The sequence below is a fragment of the Falco naumanni genome, chromosome 10 (genome assembly GCF_017639655.2).
Source record: "Falco naumanni isolate bFalNau1 chromosome 10, bFalNau1.pat, whole genome shotgun sequence".
Classification (NCBI taxonomy): domain Eukaryota; kingdom Metazoa; phylum Chordata; class Aves; order Falconiformes; family Falconidae; genus Falco; species Falco naumanni.
In genome coordinates, this window is record NC_054063.1 from 34,554,716 (window position 1) to 34,575,541 (window position 20,826).

Consider the following 20,826-nt stretch of genomic DNA (forward strand, 5'->3'; position numbering starts at 1 on the left):
GTGCATTACCTACTAGACCAGGCTACTACTTTCAGAGATACACATTTATGGACCGTGCAAAAACCACACTGTCCCAGAAGCTTGATCAGTGGCACGAAGCTGACTTTCACAGGCATTGGTATTCACCCAGCACTCCATTTTACATTCGTAGCTGTTTCAAGGTTTCAGCCCTTTCCTACCAACCTAATTTTCTTTTTTCTTCCACCTCTTTCAAAATTCCCAGAGATGCAGCATCTTGCAGTGAGATGGAACACGTTACAAGCAGCACAGTCACAGCGGATACCATTCTGGTGATGCTTCAGAGATGCAAAGAGAGCAGAGCAGGGGCAAATGGGCTCTTTCCCAGAGTCAATCCACCTCATCAGCCCATGAGAGGTCAGGTTTATGGTTCATCAGTCACCAATTGTTTAATTAAGGTTTTGATTAAGGCCTAAACTGGTTATCCTGCCGTGGATTCATAGATAATGAAAAAATCTCAGACTAGTTCAGCCAGGTGCAACTACTGGCAGGATGGTTTCACATCTTGTCAGCTCCTTGTGGCTTTCAACTTTTTAAATTCCCCTTTGCTTCAGATCATGATTAAAGCTGGCTCTGCAGGGCTGACTGCTTAAGGACATACATTTTGAAATTCAAAATTAATATCCAAACAGAGGGCTGCCATTTGTATTCCAGAGTAAAATGTTTCAGTACGTTTCTTAAGCTGAAAGTGTTTCTGTCCACAAGGAAAGAGAGATGACATGTTTAGCTACTTTAAGCTGGAAAATGGTTTGCAAGTGATTACAAAAACCTAAACTTAATTATTGCAAGTCATAACCACAAAGGAGGAGGAGAACCTTCCCAAAATGCTAAGAAAGTGAAAAATCATCCACTTACCAGCAAGCGTTCATATGTAGCACTACACACTCCTAGAGCGATATTCATATGTATTCTAAATCCTCCCAATGCTCGCGCAAGGTAAGTAATAAACTATGTTATTTTCTTTATAGATCTGGAAGGATTAAGGATATGCCTTTGGCATCACAGGCACCCAGCAGCAGAGCCAAGGACTGACATTTCTGGACTGACACCCTGTGATGATTCCATCAGACAATGCAAAGTCTCACAGATGGGGATGGGGGGACAGGAGACCCAGACAGAGAAACAGCAATGGCAGCAAGTAGAAGATATGCACAGATATGTTGTTTTATAACAATAAGCCACCAGATATAAAGCGAACTTCTCTGTGGAGCTTCACTGAAGAACTGATAATAGAAGTTTCTTCTCTAAAGCCTATTTCACAAACATTCTTTATTTTAAGCAGCAATTACAATATTGCATTAAAAAATGTAACTGACAGGAAAAAAGAATCTGAAAGAGCCGTAGGCAGGAGGAAAAGGCAGGTATTTGTGTGAGATTTCCAACTGGCGAGGTGTAAAAAACAAAGTCCTGCAATGGCAGTGGTAGCATCAGTAGCCGCGCTGCTGCACAGGAGAGAGAAGCATCCCATACCACAACAGGAGGAGAAGAGAAAGCAAACAAAATGGCTCTAGGGACAGCTGGGTAAATACCCAGGGGCAAGAAAAAGGCAGTGCAAGTGTAAATGAGAGGGGGACAACCTGAGAGAAGCAACGCAAACAATGGGAGGTTTGGCCACAGCCAGATGACAGCAAAGACCCCAGAAGGCGACAGGTCAGTCTGGCAAAGGTTAGGTCTGGTTTCCGATTTGTAACACCTAAAAATACAATTCTTCAGATAGAAAGTCACTCTTGAAACAAAAAACATTTAGAAAAATTACTTTAAAGCATTATTTAAGCCAGAAAAATTAATGAAAAATAATGGGTTCAAAGTCATTATGAGTTAAAATGAGCTGCTCAATCGGTGTAATTTCTTTGTAGCACATAGTGGCCAGGCAGCATGCTGAATGTAAAATTCCCTAACAGACCTAGAGGCTTATTTTCAAAAGACAGTTATTCTCAAATCACTTGTAAACATGATTTCCTTTTCTTTTTTTTTTTTTCTTTTTTAATGGTGCTTTTTATGCGAATAGCCTACAAATGATTAAAGCCTCTCTGCATGTAGAAATGTTTTCCCTTATGCTTTCAGATCCTGATTATATCTGTATCTCTGAAACGTAGTCTCCAATATGGAAACGCAAGGGCAAACAGGTACCTGTAAGAATGATAATGTTGAGGTAAAGGTGGCAGGGCACCGATTTACACCTTGATGCAGAATACCTGTTAGCCAGCACTACCCAGCGATGCCCTCAGCATCAGCTGGCTGCACACACAGGTTGTAGAAGACAGACTAGTTTGCAACCTTCAGCAGCATATACCAGAGTACTGGGACTATAAAAAGCTGTGCACGATGCCAGCGCTTCTCTGTGTTGTAAGCCAAAGCAGAATAGCTCATGAAATCTGAAAGACAGATTCCACTTTGGCTATTTCTTTGTTGTAATTTATTAAAAAATTGAATACCACCAACAGTATCCCTACAGATAACATCACTACACCAATCTTCCGCCTCCAGTTATTGAGGACTGCAAATAGCACAGGCTTAAGACAACAATGAGACATTCTCATTTTGTGAAAAAAGCTCACAAGAAATGGAAAGAGTGATGAGAGCCACAAGCTTTCAGCCATATTCTAAGCAGAGAGCACAGTAAAACAAAGCAGTCCTGGAGAGAAAGACAGACCAGAATTTATATGAGGGATTATCAGGCATACAGGTTGAATCTGTAGGAGGATGAGCATAAACACACAGCGAGGAATCAAGATTAGCATTACTAAACTGAATGAGAATTAAAAAATAGCACTAAGAGAATAATTGATTTTGGAGATTCCAGGCAAATCCACCACAAAGGCTTTGCTTTTCTCCTCCTGCTTTTCTTTCTCTCTCTCCAGAACAGAAGCACTTAATTTGTGCTAAAGGCAGATATATGGCTCCCAAGAATGAGAAAGGTTATTACATTTACTTGAAAGAAGAGCTCAGATAAAGAGCAGCTGTTGTGATGCCTACAAGTGATGCGGTGGCTCAGAGGGTGATAGGATGTATCCATTTTAACTCTCCACTTTTGCAAAGCTATTTAGAAACTAACTCGAAATTATAAAAATGGAAAACAAGTAAAATTGCCATTATGACAAGTTCAAATTTACAGAGGTGACAATTTGTGTATGGTCTTAAACATAGACAGGGAGATCCACCTTTTGACTGATACAGGCAAAAATTTTACTGTGCCTGACAATGCTATGGTTGTATAATAGACTTGTTGCACCCTGCGAACAAAAACTAATTAACCTTTGCACCAGCCGGTCCCCTCTGAGCAGCTGCTCTGCTCACATCATGGCTATCATTAAAAATCCACAGCCACACCAGCTGCAGAAATTACAAAACCAGTGAGCAAAGTGCAGAGGTGGGGATTACAATGAATACTAAAGGCCACCTTTTGAGCCCAGCTGGTCAAAGGTGCTTGAGGTACCACTGTGGCCTACAAATGCCGTGCCCAGTAAGGTTTCACTCCCACGTTGACTGAGTGGTGTGCCGAGGACGCTCACCATTTTACAGGAAAAAGGGAGTCATACAGCCAATGCATTAGAGACTCTGTATACACGCTGTACGTGTGCTGTATAAAATACTGGGAAACTTTGTACTTTGCCAAGTTGAAGCAGCACTTTCAGACATGTCTTAAATTATTCCTCTTTTCCTCTGCAGTGCTATTATGAAACAGTTTCTTTCACACCTACCTCTCTTGTGACATTGTCACATATACTAACGCTATCATATAGTTTTTTAAATGTCCAGTTCCTGGAAGAAACTGAGAAGCTAATGCATTAATAACAGCCCTGTTTCTGGGCACTGGCTCATTGAAAAATCTGTTTAAGGAAACAGAGGCATAAGGTATTTGTAACAGCCTCAGGTTTGTCATGCCTTTGGAAGCGCTATTTAAGGACATTGACAATGATAACCGGTTTATGAAAAACTTTTTAAGTGATCCACAGCACCTGGCCAGCGGCTGCTACACTGCAGAAAGCATCTCCAGATGTCAAGAAACAGAGGAGAAATACTGACTACCCAAGGAAGTGGGTGTAAGCGTAAGGACGTTAGGAACACGGAGCACTGCTCTCCTCTCAAACCTAACAGCCCTCCTGCTTCTGTGCCCACAGCTGCCCCCTCCTCTGCCCCAGCTCTCACCCCTGTGCAGAAGGCTTCAGGGGACATTCAGGCAGTTCTTCCTGCAAACCTTCAAGCAGAAGAGAGGAAAAAAAGCCTTTGTAAATGACTAATCATCCATTGGGCTCTGCATTAACACTGAAAAAATCAAACCCAAAACAAATCCTTTCTGATTTGGCCTTCACTTGTGACTGTAATGTCTGATTAGTGCTTTTTTCAGTTGTTTTTACCTCCTTTGCCTGGCTACCGGTTTATCTGCAAACAAACGTGTGATTGCACAACCCCCCAGCCAGGCCAAGAGCATCCTTTCACACCACGCGGGTGCTGAAAGGGCACGGCAGCCTCCGCAGCACTCCAGGTAAACCCTTCCTGCTATGATTCCAGGAGGACTTGGTTCACGCAGTGATAATCAACTTTATTCTGATTTTTTTGAAGACTCTTCTTTTCCAAAGCTACCCAGTGTATCCTAGCAGTGGATGCTTTGAATTATAGAGCTGATATTTTTACGGTCTACTGTTGCTAGCCCATCCCAAAATTTACCTTAAACACTGAACTTCTCCTACCCCTGCCCTCCCACTGCTTATTTTAACTGGGAGCCAAGGTCAGGGTCTGGCAGCGCAGCAGAGCTCTGGAGCAGACGATGTTCTCTAGAAACTGGGCTCAAGTTAGCAAACTCAGTTCACTTGTGGTCCCATCCAGGTCTGCACCAAGTTCTTCACTAATTCAAAGGTGGTTCATTAGCTCCCTGGGATAAGGAAGCCCCTAAAGCTGACATTTGAAATCCCTCTAAGTCTTGATACCAAATTTGGTGAAAATAAAGATGCTCACTGGGTTAAATGGGCATCCACATGTGAGGAAGTTTGATTTGTCTTCCCGGTGGGGAATATTTTTTTGTAAGAGTATAATGTTAAATGTGTCTGTTATTAACAACTAATTATGGTGATACAAAAATTTCTGCTAAAAAACTTTTAGAAGGCAGATGTTTGTTCAAGTGAAAAGAAAAAAATATTTTCATGCATTCAACTTAAAATGTGTGATAAACCCTTCTGAAACAAATAGCACAAAACAGAACAAACCTGTCAAAGGAATAACATTCCCGTGTATCAGAAGACAAAATGCAATAACAAACAGATTTGAAGTGGGATTAGATCTGTTTAAAAAAGATGTTGTCTCTTTACAAAACCAGAATATATCTCAGAAAACAAAAGAGCCCTCTTAAACAAATTTGAGGGAGCAAGAGCTATCAAGCGAATAGTTCTCATGTGCAGCAAAACGGTGTGTGAACAGTAGGAATTTTTTTCCTCTTCATGTTGCATTGGTTTCTTGCAGTCTCCCCCGCCACGATTTCACCAGTCACCTTTCAGAGCCAGGTTCATTACTGAGGTCTCAAGATCGTTAAGCACTCCTCTCCCAGGAAGTTCCCTTCTTCCAGTGCTGATGCACTACAAGGAAGTAGGGCCATCTCTCTCAATCTTAAAAGCATTTGAACTTCACAGTTATCCCAGCACCTTTTTGCCCCTGTATCATCACAGCTGCCCTGATGTGTAGTTGAAATAATTGTTGGGTGAGGAAGTCATAGCTAGACAGTAATAACCATGCAGCAATGGGAGAGGAATATTCCTATAAAATTTTAATCCATTTTAAACCCGAAAAACCCCAGCCCTCCTTTGCCCTCCCTTTCATATTAATCACAAGTTACTCTGTCACATCCCAGTAAGTCATTCTATGCACATCAGGCTAAAGCAGAAGAAACTATTTCCACAAGCTGATGGGATTTCCTCTCTATATTTAAATTTTCTGGAGTTAAATAATGGTGCTGCTCTCAGTGTTATGTATGATAAGGCACATTTATGAGACACAAACCTCCAAGTTCATTCTGATGGAAACTGCAAAACTCTTGAGAAATCCTGAACGTTCCCACTAGTGATCTGTGAATGACTCTACACGGTGCTGCTGAGGCTCAGTTCTGCAGCATCTCCAACTCCAGCAGAAGCTTCTGTACAGGGGGCTTACAGAATTAAGTTTTCACTCTCCTGTCATAATTTCTTCAACAGCAGGACTCAGCTGTCTAAGAATGTGCATAATAACCAGACCCAGAAAATGCTGTAGTTACTTTAATTTTAAAATTGCAAGATTATCTCCATGCATACTAAGGGAGGTATTCAGCCTCTGCAGAGGGCCAGCCAGGGATCCATGGGGCTCCTCAGTCATGCTCAAGTGCTGCTGCGAAGATCTGAGTGGTGCTGAGTCCTTCAGGTGGCCCTCTGCACAGGTATACACTCACCTCAGCGCAACATGGGTGCTGTTAAGGAGCGCCCCTGTGCCCTGGGGTTAACAGAACCGTAAAGGTCTTTTCCTGTGCAAACCAAATACAAAACAAGAAGTCATGAAGCTGCTCAGACTTCTGCAAGTTTGAACAGTTTTCCTTCTCCTGAACTGATAATCACCTGTGCTCAAGAGGCTGGGCGGGTTTCGTGTGGTCACCTGTTGCCTACCTATTAATGCTAAGAACAAGGAAAATTGTTCCCAGGCAGCATGCACAAGAGGAAAAAAACGGGGGGGGGGGGGGGGGGGGGGGGGGGGGGGGGGCGGGGAGGGAAATGTACCTCGTAATGATTATAAAGTTCCATTCCTTCATTTCCAAGAACTTAAATTTTAAAGAAAGAAGAAATGAGTATAGAGAGATAAGGAACCATTAATGAGCCCTCTGCCTTGGTTTCAATTACACTGTGAAATTAATTTAATGCACTTTAAGAATACAAGAGGTAATCGCTCTTTCTTGGTAAGAGGTTACAATTTTCTTTAATAAAGTGTCAATATAAATATGTTGCTTTAAGACAGGGAGAACAAGTCAGTTAATTCAAAAAGAATGGGACATATTAAAATAAATGCTATCAAGGCAACCAAATGGTAAAACTAATAAATAAATGTCTGCATAGAAACTGTATGGCAGAGAGCTGGTAAATTGGGGTTTAATTAGGAACTTATTTTTTAAGGAGTGTTTTATGCTAATGATATGCACCCGAGTGACTAATGCTGTGAAAGACAACATTACTCCGGTAATGTAAAAAAAGAGGAGTAGCCCACGCGAGGAGAGATGTTTATGGCTGGAAGTGGTAAGAAATCTGAGAGCAACGAATCTGAAAATAAATACATATGTACATACAAAAGGTTAATAACGCTTGTGGATATAAAACATGCTGGCAAAATGTGAAATGGCTACACAGACTGGGCAGATGTAGCGAGCTTTCTGATGGACTGTCAAATGTCACCACAGCAAAGGCTGACAATGAGTCCCCGCCACCGGCATCAGCCAGCTCCTACCCTGGAGCCACTGGATGGGAGGCAACGAGCTCAGCAAAGCTGACCCAGCTGGGCATCTGTCAGCTCTGCTCTGGAGGGTGCACCACTGGTGTCATGACCCAGTGCTCTGGAATGCCAAACCCCACCCCGACAGTTAGTAACCCAATATACAAGATCTGAGAGGTCTTTCTTGCTGCCACAGCAATCAAGTTCATCAAAACAGGAGCAGCACGCAGCAAACCACACCGAGGAGCATACCGGCGGGAGAGGTGGGCAGCAGCTCTTGCACAAAGCTGAGCTGAACTGAAAAAGGGTCGAGCTGAACAGTCTATTTCTTGCTAAAAGGGGAGGAGAGAAAACTGGGAAAACTCCCCAACTCTCTTTAATGGACTGAAACACTTTTCAAAGAGTTGTCTGCTTCCATTGCCTTGGTTTTGAGGCAACGGGACATACAGAGTGAATTGCCTCCCAGCCTGCTGAAGTAGCAGCAGTGGAACAGCCTCATGCATCTCTCAAGTAATTAAAGCTACTCGGCGCCTGAACAGGTGCCCTGCAGCAACACCCAAGATGTGTTATAATCCCCCAGTAACACACTGCCTAATACATTTTACTGCTAATTACTCCCACACTCACATTTAGTGCCCTTGTTAATGCAGTACTTCAAGACAATACTCATCTTGCTTTAACATGCCTGGATCCTAATCTTCCTGTCACTGGTGTAGATCAGAACTCATTTCACTGATGTTAACGGAGCTACTGCAGTGTCAGATGTCTAGGGATGGAAAACTTAGGCCTATATCCTAAAAGGAATGTTTGGTCTGGCATCAGTAGTATGTATTTATTTTCTTGCATCAAAACAAAATTTACTTCTTCTCTGGTACCAACTCAAAGCAGAACTTTTAAGTTGTCAATGCTGAGATTAGGCTTGATTCCAAAAAAGTGGTTCTTTTCCCCCCTTAGTCTTACCAAAGACACCACAGTGGTATCTCTGCTAGCAGCTCTGATGATTTTTTTTCTACAGGTTTGCTCATTCTATCCTCAGAAAGAGAACAATGCAAACAAAGGCGAATACAGGGCAATGCCATTAAAGATAATCAATATAATGAGTAGACAGAAGACAGCACAGACACAGTAGGTCATCTAGAACATCCCAGCCATCAGCCTTTGATCAGTTCACAGTGTAATTATAGATCCATGAGCATCTCTGTCCACTGCCACACAGCAGAGTGCAGCTGCGACACCTCCCTTCAGGGGCTGGGATGTGGAGTGTCTGAGTCCTCCTACTCATACGGAGCTAACGTACGGTGGGAATTCATCCTCATGACATGTGGAAACCTGAAACTATGGGAAAGCTGCAAACCACAGAAGCACATTGTTCAGCTATTGCTCAGCTGCTCATACTTCACAGATGCCAGCAATGGAAGATACTGTTATGTTATCAAGACTACAAATTCACTTGTGATGCTACCTTGCTGGTGAGCTGCAAGGCAATACTGTACCTTTGAAGAGCTAAAACTGCATAAAATTAGCCACAGTTGTGCATATTCCCGTGTCCTTGCTAATGGTCAGGCACTGACAAATACAACATGGCAATTCACAGAGCAAGGACAAGAGAAGAATAAGGAAGGAAAAAAAAACCCAACAAAACAAACACCAAAGGAATTTCCACATCGCACGCACAGAAATCAGATATCTGCCTATAAATCAAAAGTTGTATCCATTGAGACAGTGAGAATAAACACGAGAACTACCATCAATGAAATGATGTCCTTCTCCATTTGTGTCAATCAAGAATAATCCTAAAAACTAAGATCACCAAAAAGCAGTGGCTCTAGGCACCCTCAAGCTCTACCCCTCTCTTTTATATCTCTTATGAAATTGATACTAGTAAGAGATCCTTTTTTAAAAAGAGACCACATTCAGAAACAACAGAATGAGGGGAGCTTATGGACTCTGCCTGGTGACATAACTGGTAAATGAAGATTAAATCAGTTTGCAGAAGTCAATTCAAGGTCAAACACTTATGTGACACTCTTCTGAAGGACCCACATCAGACAAAGCAAATCAAAAGCTCATGCAAGAATGGGACTTTTCAAGGTGTATAGTTGGTGGGTTTTTATTTGAATAGTTACAGAGCAAATACCTTTCCTGCTAGCATGACAACATTCTTCCACCAACTCCAGAAAATGGAACAACTGAAATGGGAGAAACTACAGGTCTCCAAAAACGAATTAATACAGTTTCTATGATCTCTTGAAGAGATCTCTAGTCATATTCTGGGAAAATCCTGGGGATGCTCATTCCACCCAGACTCGCCAGTCCAGCTCTTTCCACCCCCAGAAAGCCAAAATAAAGAATTTGAAATGGTCACATCACTAGCAGCTGGAAAAACTCAGGGGGAAGGAGGGGAGACTAAGACACACAGATGTTTGTAAACCCAGAGGAATGAATTAAATAAAGATTTTACAAGGAACTTTTTAAAAGAAAAGCAACAAGCGAATATGGGGAGCAGCAGCATCTGTGGCTCTCTCAGATGAAAAGGAGAAAGGGGAGAAATGGCTCATCCTCCTTGGCTTTCAGTGGTGACACAACTGCTTACAGACCCACCAGCTCGTGTATCAGGTCTCAGTGGTGAAACAGCTGCACAGGTGGGAACTTCATGCAGCACCTGCCACCCCAGCACGTGGCGCTCTGTAACAGACTGGGGATGTCTCCGTAAGAAGATGGAAAAAGTCATCTTCTGCCATCCAGCAACTGTTAGCTGGGGCAGCTTTGAGCCCTCTCAACTCCTCTGTAAGTGCAAATGCAGAGGTGATCAGGAGAAAGTACCTGGAAGTAACCAGCTTCTGGTACTGCACATGACAGAAAGGAGTGATAAGAATGGAAAAAATGGGATGGTGCCTCAAAGGAAAAAGGAAAGTCATGGGTTCCTGCCAATTTAGTTTAACTCTTGGAAGACTCCACATGCAGTAATGCAGTTATTTCACATTACAGCAGAGCAGTGAGAACACAAGACAGCAACCCTAAGTTTTGGAAACTGAGAACTACCTGTAGCACGGCCACGGCAATTACCCGATCCTTCCCTTACAGCTCAGTTTGAGACTACAGCACGTATTGAGCAAGTCTTTTTACAGCTACTCCTCTGTGTTACAAGTAAATTGGTTTCTGACACCTCTGCTGGCAAAGGAGCCCCTGGGATGATTTTGAAGTCCTTAGAAGAGTTGTTAAAAGCAACTCTGAACTCCAAGGAACCCAGACATTGTCACCATCGGTCCCTCAAGAGTTATACCTCATGAAGCAACCTGGGCATCGGAGCACTGCATCTTAACAGGACTTGTCTCGGGTTTGCTCATTCTGGTCTATTTGACCTATCAGTTTGGTCTATTCTGAACTAACTGCAATGAAAATAAGGAACGTACAGTACTAGTTTGTTGAATTATACCATGAAAGTGGTGTGATACAAGAACTATGTCCCACTGTACTCCATGTTAGGCTTATGAGAGATCTCTTCTTTTCTGCTTTATACAGTTATGGAAAAAACAAATTTCATAGGAAGTTAACTTTGCTTTTTCAGTGATGTTCTGCTGATAGCAAGAACAGTCCTCAGGGCTGGAAAGCTGTCAACAGAACAAGGGAAAGGAGGAACTGCAGGGACAGATACCTTGTCTTTCAAAAAAATAACAGTCCACACATCTAGTAGAGTGGTTCTGGAAATTGTCATTTTGCCTTTGTAATCTTCCTTTAAAAAAATAAACCAAACAAAAAACCAAACAACAAGAGGAGGTGGGGAGAGAGTGGTGTTTGTTCTTTGACTACTAACTGTAATCAAATTGTGTCACCACTGCAGCTTTTACATTACTGGCATTGTGCTTTGCAGGAGAGAGACACGCACATACCTTTTGTTGCCAGCCGGACACAGTTGATTTTTGTTTCCTGAAAAATAAAATAAAAAAGAAAAGGAAAACATCAAGGTGTGTAATTTGCCCATCTACAATAAACATACATCCCTTTAAAAAGGTACTAAAACAAATAAGCATTTTTCTTACACTTCATCTCTGTAAATACCACCAACAGTTTTAGTTGCATAAACCACTCCATACCAACGGACTTGCCTACAGCTGCTTCTCTAACTGCTGAGAAGTTGAGTGACAACATGTTTTTCCACACTCGATGTCTGAGTGATGGGTCCCACGTAACTGCCTGATTAACTAATAGCATTTACCAGTTAAATGACCTGATCTATAACAGGCAGACAAGCCTTGGGTCAAAAGTACATGCAACTGTACATCTAATTTTCATGCACCATTACTGCAAATTTTGCAAATTGGGTATTTATTTAACACATGGCAAACAGATACTGAGGTAGTTATTCGAATATTTCATCTCTCTGATATGTATGTGAAGCAAAACAGCATGCTGTATGGCTAGCTCTGCCAAATGAGCTATTCAAATCCAACCCACACTACTGCAGCTTTTCATTGCAGAGCTGGGATGAAACCCAACACTTTTGTTCAATCCACCTCGGAGCCTGCAGATCTGCATAAACAGGAGTTTGGATCGGAACAGCAATGTTGTATTTGGCTTAACTAACAGCTCAAACTCAGCAGCCCTCTCAGGCCACCTCCGCTGAAAACACATCCTTTCTGGTATCCCCAGCTCCTCATTCTACAGCCCTTATTGGCATGGGCTGCTTCTGTCCAACGAATGACTGCCATCCAAATCTTAATGTGTTGCTTTGGTTAAAAAGCCCACTTTGTCAGACAGTAATCTGCTGCAGGGTTTTTGTAGCACTTTATGTCTTTACATGCTCCTGTACATGTCTCAAGTGTAATGAATACTGCATAAATTACCGTGTGTAACAATGCCACATTAATATGGATGCTGGCTGGGCTCTGGAAACAACAGCCTAGCAAACGCACTGCTGAGCATCTCATTCCATCCTCAAGCAGTAAGATGAACTCTGAAAGTCTGAATTTGCTCCTGCAGAAAAAGCTGTTCCATCTGTGACAGAACTTCCCTGGTCTGAGCAGAAACACGCAGTCCCATCGTTGTGCCTTTCTCCTAACACTTACGCTGCACTTAGGAAGGGGACAACGGCAGGATCTCCCCTGGGAAACACGAGAGCGATTCTCTCTGATCTCTGTCTATGCGTTCCTCAAGACACCAGTCAGCCACACCATCTGGATATAAGCAACCCTGGTGTAGCCTAGAAATGATGAGATATTCAGAAGGACAAACTGTCCTTTTGATTTTTCCTTCAAACTCTCTTAAGGAACTTCTAGACCACCAAGTACATATCGTGTCTATTAAGGGCTTCCTTTCCGAGCCATACAGCCCCAGAGTGGAACTGGAGCACTGTTTACCCCAGTAAACCAGAAGCACCTCCCTTTGGTGCATCAACCCTTCTCCCCCTCAAAATTCAACTTGCTACACAACCTGTTCAGCTGTCGGCTCTGCGAAGTCAACGTAGCTGTGCAACACAGCTCCCCATTCATCTCTGCCTTGTGTATAATCAGTGCCAATTGCCAGCTATTCTGGAAATCCAAAATCTTTATTGCTAGTGATGATATATGAAGCTGGAAAAACATAGCTTTACTTTCAGAGCACAGCCTCAGCACATAATGCTGGGAATTATAAGACAGGCAGATCCTGATGTAGTTTACAATCTATGACAAGGTGACCTGGAAAATCAGCGATGAAAAATAAAAATAAAAAATCAGGATAGTATTTTTTCAGTCTAAAAGTAGGTGGATACTTGCTCACATTTTGTTGAGGAAAATTTTTGTGTGTATGAATTGCTTTCTGCTAGCTTCAAAGTCTAACAAAAAGCTAGAGAAATCAGTCAATGCTGAGAAACGGTGAGAAAACAAAACCCAAAATCTTGTTAATGATGCTGTAACTGATCTTATTTAAGCATGTGCATATTCCTGCTCCCTGCCCTCCCACAGGGTAATTTGAGAAGACAGGATGCAGTGTATTCTGTTTGCATCTACATCTACTAATTACTGCATTTAGCACAGACAATCATAGTTATTAGAAGACCATGATCTGGCACTGCCAAAAGCAAGGGCAATCAATCACTAGAAGAACAAGACATCTGGACTTGAGAACTTCATTTCAAATTACATCTTCTGAAAATTAAAAGATAAAAGAAAGCTGTACAGACACAAGGTGTCTGGCTACTAGGGATGGTAAAGTTTAAAGACTTGAACTTAGTCCATATTCCTGATTAGGGCTGATTATTCCATGGATCACCTTGTTGATCACCAACTGCTCATCTCTTTGGTGTCTCATAAAAATGAGATATCTTGAAATTTACTCTATTGCTCTTTGATCGATGCTGAGAATTGTTTGTGTGAACTTTTCTACCAAAACCCAAAAGAAATACACATTTTTTCCAAAAATCAGCAAAACCATTTTGCCACAATCACACTTATTTTCTGAAAAATACTGCTTTCGATTCAGACAAGGTGCTTTCCTGTACATAGTAAAGCAAGATGCTTCTCATTAGCCAAGAGAAAAGCAAGAACAAACAACGCAGATAATTCTAAATTATCCATCCAGATGGCTTAAAGCAATTACAAGAAAAATAATGAAATAAAGGACACTAAAAACCATTTTAGAAAAACAAAAAAAAATTCCCCATATTTCAGTCTCCGTGTTGTTTCTGAACGTTCTTTCAAAGGCTGCGATACCAACTTCTGATTTTATGACAGCACAGAAGTTTTACAAGGTCTTATACATCTGCAACATTTCTGACAATGACCCAAGATCCTCCATATTTGGCGTAAAGAGATCTGGTTTGTATTATGGCTGACGTCACAGGAATAACTTATTTTTTAAGATCCCAGTAGCACTACTTCTACAGCTCTGTACCACTGCCAATATCTTGTACCCAAATCATAACAGAAAAACATAGGCATATTTTAAGCAAGATTGTGGAGTGAGAAAACACTGCATGAAGACATCGTACAGCTCTTGATCGAACCTTCATTTTCCAACATGCTTTCTATCCAGAAAGCTTACCACATATAAACATCTACGTGTTTATTAGAACATATTTACATAAGTTTGTCTTCCAGAACTTACTTCTATATGAATAAAACCTGATTACTGTGTACCTGCAGTCAGGGTTGAACCCTGGCTAAATTTTTAAAGTCCCATGAGGACTGGATTTTGGAGTGCTGGCAGACTGTTCCTGGAGGGCAGACCAGGAGCTGCAGTTCGGATGAGCTGGAAACCCTCTGGAGAGAGCCCAGATTGTGCCGAGGAGCGGGTCAAGCCCCCTCTGCCAACACAGCCCATGCACGCAGACTTGAAACCACACACTGTGAGCCTGTTATAGCATCCTTCTGAATTTTCAGATTTTTTGTTTTTTAAACATTCTTTTAATATACTTTGTTTCTTTCTTTTTCAAAGCAAGAGAGCTGATGCTGTCTACTAATTACTTAGGTTCCGAAACATGCATCTCACTGAAGTACAGTGGATGATAAGAAGACAAGTTCTGTCTCTGTCTCTTCAGTGTTTGGATGGGAACAATTTTCTGCAGAAAAGGGCTAGGAGGGCAGCAGGACATATGTTTATGTGACAGCTGCGTCTTCACAACCTAAAAGGGCAAATGATTTTTTTTTTTCCCTTTTCTTTTAAAATGACAGCTTGCTGTTTACAGACTACGAGCAACAACAAAAGAAGCAGAGCTTTTTCATCCATCTGTTTTCACACCCACCATTTTTTCTTTCCTTTACTATTATTATGACTCTGCCTTAGTTAAGCAATGCTTGCCTTGCCTGAAGAACCACCTGCCAGCAGCAGTGAGACCTGCTGTCCCCAGGCGCACCGTGCAGGGCCCCCTGCACCAGGCAGAACTCCATCAGGCAGCTCAGATCAGGGACAGACAATTTGAACTTTTGCTGGTGCAGACAAGTAATTACCAACCTCCCACTTGGCCTCAGTTTCAGCTTTATGTTCCCCATGTCCCAGCTTTACACCCAGCATGTTTGCTGGCAACCTGCTCCGCACAGGATAGAAACGGTGGTTCTGTCCACTGAACATCTTAAGGAGTTATTTTTTTCCGTCCTTAACAGATTTTGCCCAAGTTCAGGGGAGCTCTACATCATGTGTCTCTTTTTTATCACACCGAAGCCTACTGTTTGCTGTCTTTAAAACTGATCATGTGCATATGTCTGTGCAAGATCAATGGACTCCCCTATAATTTCTATTGCCAGCTCAAGGAAACTGCTAGATCTCTGAGAGACTAAGCAAAAGCTAAGACTCCCTTTCCAATTACAAGCTGGTTTTAGTATCTGTGTCATTTGGAGAAGGGAGGTTTAACAAAGCAGTTAGGGCTTTTATTATTTACAATAGAAAGTTATTTCAATGTTATACAGTCAATCATCTAATACCCGCAGCACAAACCTCTCAGACGTGAGGGAAACTGGGGGAAGATTATATTTGCTATCCAGAAAGCTCTCAGGTCCACACACGCACTGGCCCAAGATGGCCAACCAGGTGTGGGAACGGGGGCTTGCAAAGAGCAAAGTACTTCCACAGCTGCTTTATTTCTGCCCCAGCAACTCCAACGTGAGATTAAGAAGTTAATCTAAGTGAACAAAACTGTACACCCCAAACCCCACTGAACAGAGAGGTCTTCAGAGCTGTTTAATGGTTCACAGAAGCAATGCAGGTGGCCTTGGTGCCACTTCATTTTTCAGAGCACAGTTCATGCTGAACTGAAGCACCTCACTACATTTTTCCACAGGCACGAATGCCACCTCTCTGCTGGCAGCTCTATCCATACCTCCAAAACGTCCCAGAAGAAGAATGTTGTGTACTGTGAGTAGACTTGTCAGCATCTAGAAATCCAGCCTGAAGTCCCCCTGATAATAATGAACTGCCTGATTGTGCATGTACTACAAGTCATTAGAGAGGGGAAAAAAATCAATAAGAATCTCTGTAGAGTCTATCATTCCCTCAAAAATAATATTCTCATTGATTCCTGTGGTGCTACTTTTCACAATTCTGGCCTGAAAACATCATTCACCTGTTGGAGCACCAGGCTGCAGGAGCAGCTGGCAGTGTCCCCAAATCACCTCCAGCTGTGTCACGGAGCCTCCTGCCTCATCTCCCACTTAGAGGAAAAGTGGCCAAGAGTTACTGATTGCAACTGTGCCGTTACAGATTTCATTTCAGCTCAATGAGGTAAAATGCAACTCCAGGAGGGATTTTTGGGAAGCTCTGGTTTCTGAGCTGCTCAAAAAATCCAGGCAGGTTTCACAGTGCAGCCAGAGAGTTCGCCCCATTTGAGCGTGTTGCTGGATCACTAACCAGAGACTGTCACCTACAATGACCCAGATAAAGAACCTGGGGACAATAAAACCTCCAACATTTAACTTTGATTATCATGTCAGTATAAGGATAAGAGAGGATAAGGAGTAACACAGTATTGCCACCCTGGCCTCAGCTTGCAGCGGGATAAGCACTGGAAGGGCTGGTGTTTTAAAGGAGCTGAGCTCAGGGAGGTTTTTCCGACAAGGAAAACTTCACGCTCTGTCAGGCAGCCATCTGTAGCAGGTGGCAGCAGGACAACTAGCAAATATCAGTTAACTACCTGGATGGCTGCGACAGCATGTGTGGAGACCCTGCCAGAGGAGAAAGAAGCCAGTTGTCCTTTCTTCTCCCTGTGTCACCCCTTGGGCTAACTCCTTCTAACAATTAAGCAGTAACTAACAGCGCTTGTCACCCCCACAGTTACAAAGCCTGGAGCTCCTGTTTCCTCCCCCCCCAACTTGCTTCAAACTGACACATTTCGGCTCAGCATCTGGCTTTCAACAGTCCCTAGGAGAGAAACTCACACGATTTGGAAGCATTTTCTATAACAAAGCTGAAAACTATTCTGTTTCACACATGGTCTATTTAGACCCCTGTCTAGAAGCTGCACCACATTGACTAAACTTCATGCAACTGTCCACAGAAAAGAATTCAGCCAGCAACAGCGATCTCATTCAAACTCCCAAACAAGTACAACATTGCACAAGAGAAGGCAGAAAAGCTTGTGATCTGATTTTGTAGCAATTTGCCATACTTGTTTTGCATCCAGCTGTTAATTATGTTCCTTTCACTGTAACAATCACGGCTAATGGTTGCGGAGCAGACAAGAACACCAAATGAGCACAACTCTCAATGAACAGAGGAGCTGAAACAATGCAGAACTCCTGTAACACTACCAACCTCCTCCTAATCAAGCTTTTTGACCAAATACAGAATGTTTCTTCAAATTAAGCTCTCCCTGGAGTCCTACATTTCCAAAGGAAGACGTTCTGGTTCACTGCATAAAGGTTTCTCTTTGCAGGTTCCAGGTGTGGAAAGAAGTTTCATCATTCCACAACTGTCAGTGATTAATTAAACTATAGAATACCCTAATTAAAAAATGAGCAGCAATGCTCTGTTAAGTTTCTCGTGCAAGAGAACATAAGGCTGTATTTTAATTGTGCAAAACTGTTACTGTTTCAGATATTTTTCAGATGCCCATTATCAAAAATGCCGCGTTGCAGCCACAGTTATTAATAGGCTTTAGGAAGACTGGTAAAAGCAGCTCAGGTTATAGTCGTAAGTAAAACCCCAGAACTCTTAAATCCAAATGATACCTGTAAACAATTCTGGGAAACAAACAAACCTTCTTATTTAAAGCTGCAAAAGACTGGATGCAAATCAGACCTGATTTTTGAGGTGTGGGGCTTAAGGATTTTAGCAAGAAACAAAAAGCATCACAGCTACTTCTCTGAAGATCCATATTCTATTCCTAGACATTCCCTCTGTGTTTTTTTCCCATAGCACTGCACTTCAAGAATATATAAACATATACTGCACCAACATAAAGTATTCACACAAGAGGCAATTGCTTGCTCAAATAGGAATGTGCTGTGTCTGGCAAGGACGTTTCTCATGCTCTCATAGACTCTGTATTCTTGCATACAGACTCTTTTGATTAACTTATGCTTAAAAAGTCCTTTACAGTCTTGTGTTCTTATCAGAACAGCCCAAGCAAGTCATTCTTTTTTGAGCCTTTATCATCTCGTGTGTAGAGTGTGATGCAGCCTGCCAGCTACAGAGATCCAGAAAAAGGCAGGAGGCTCACGTTAGCGCTGCTTTAATCCAGAATGCCAGAGGAAGCCTACGTTCCCATTCATATAACCCATTTACGGCAAATCGTATCGTATTTAAGCAAATAAATTTTTTTCTTCCCTGGGGATCCATTCTCTAGCAATTAACTGTCTTACAAGGGGGAACTAACTAGACACAGAGACACGTATATTTCACAATTTCCTTTATAAAGGCAAATCCAAAATTGAATTAATTGAGTAGTGCTGGAAGGGAACTATATCAACTAGAAAGGAAACCAAGGTGAAAAACAGCACAGTATTGGAGAGATTTGTGCTTGTCAGCCATACAGGAGAAACTGCAGGAGAAAGGTGATAAATGAAGGCTGTAAAACACCAAGATATGTTGCGAACACTCATTGGCATTTCCAGCCTGTTAAACAACACACAGTCCTCTATGATGCGCAGCTGTGTTTTGGGTATAAAAGATACTACCCCAAGTGTAGACCAAAGTCTACATCATCCATCTTTGAATGATTTTTCTAATTTTGCTCTTTTGGAGGTGATGTCTTAAAGAATTTATCTATATTGAAGTTAGATTCACGAAAGCACTGCCAAATGAGCAATAACAGACTCTGCTATCCCACTTCTTGGTGCCATGTTAATGCTGTCAGACTCTTCATCAGGCCACAGCGTCAAACTGTACCACGTTATGTGATAATCAAGAGCAATTAGAGGAGTCAAAGGGGAGGAAGGTGAAGGAGGGCTTAGACTGGATCTAGCCTATACGCTTTAGCTGAACTGGCCTGAAACGGCAGAGGTAAAGGGGAGATCAGAACTACCCTAGGCTGGAATAGGAGGATGGAAGATGGAAAAGGGGCCTTCCCTTTTCCTGTGACGGGATCTGCTGGGGTGTTTGAGCCTGAGAATAGGGCAGACTACGTTTTCTGTGCAGTCTCCATTTTAAACCTAATATCGCAGAGTAAGCATATGTAAAAATATAGTCCAGAGTATTCAAAAGGAGGAACGCAGATGTGCACACGGTCTCCCCTGCAGTACAACTTACTGAAGCTGAAACTCCCAACAGTAAGTGTTACATGACGATGTGATCAAATACAAGCTACAAGGTCATCCAACGTCATAGCCTTTGGGCAGTTCTCATCTCACAATGTCCCCTCAAACTCACAAGCACTGTGAACTGGAGACTATTGGTACATTGCAGTTACGTCTTTTAAAAGCACAATAGCCCCTACTCTGACATGCATACCTACGCAAGGGGAAAGAAAATACCCACATTCTAAGCAATTTGTTTTCTAAATCACATGCCAGCATGTGCCTTTACAGAGACTGGCTCCCTAACAGGTTTCTCATCGGATCTAGGCATCAGAAAGAGACTGGAGTGAATGACAAGTAATGCCATGTTTAATTTTCATAAATTTTCTGTAAGAGGGTAATAAAGGAGGGGTTAAACTGGCATCCAATAAAGAAGGAAGGAGGAAGATGAGGAGGATAGATAGAGATGGTCATATGTACAGATCCAGTTCAATTTTCTCTGTACTTACTCCATTTGCCTTGCTAAGAGCCTGGAAGTATATGCTGTAGCTTTTCAGAGGAGAAAGCGGAGCGTTCCAGTAGCCATTGTAGGTTTTATTGTCGCCCACCGTGAATGGCTGTGTGACGGGCAGGTTGATGGGTTTCAGCTCGGCTGCAAAGTAGTGCGGTGAGTCAAGACTGGAAGCGTTCTTGTAGCTCACTGGGACAGAGAAGCATTCAACGATGTCTGCAGCTCTCCGTGCTTTCTGCAGCTTCTCCTCCTTGACAACAAGTTGATAGACACTAGGAGGGAGAGAGCAAGGTAAGATTAGAGCCTTAAAGAATACTTCCAACCATAAAAAGAAAAGAGTAAAGCAAAATAAGAAATACACAGCTAAGGCATCACAGCCAACACAGTTCCGTACAATGTTTTGTACTGGCACACCAGTAATGGTGGCAGCGGTGAAAGTTACTATGTGGGTAAGATGCTGGTCACTTGCTCTGTTGATTTAGTTGAACATTATCAAGATAAACCTTGGTGAAATAGATTTCAATCCTGTCACTCTGAGGAAACGAGTAACTAATAAAATACCCTGTTTATAATGGATTTTTTCATGTGCTGAATACCAGAAAGCAGATGCTTTCTTCTGCAGCCACCGAGACGAAACAAGAACTGTTTGCTTGGGTCAAACGGCGGTTGCGGAGCAGGTGAAAATGGTGACAGATCCCTTTTGAAACAGTTTCAGGG

The 20,826-nt window shown here is 42.3% G+C and overlaps 1 protein-coding gene across 2 annotated transcripts in view; it reads right to left on the reverse strand.

The window, feature by feature from the left end:
• PTPRT (protein tyrosine phosphatase receptor type T) overlaps window positions 1–20,826 on the reverse strand; it is a 453,762-nt gene that overhangs the window by 74,493 nt on the left and 358,443 nt on the right. For both annotated transcript variants that reach the window (XM_040608979.1, XM_040608978.1), the window contains exons 12-13: window positions 20,108–20,381; window positions 11,346–11,382 (exon numbers count right to left, since the gene is read on the reverse strand). In XM_040608979.1, coding sequence (XP_040464913.1) covers window positions 11,346–11,382; window positions 20,108–20,381 — 311 coding nt within the window. The remainder of the gene's footprint in view (window positions 1–11,345; window positions 11,383–20,107; window positions 20,382–20,826) is intronic.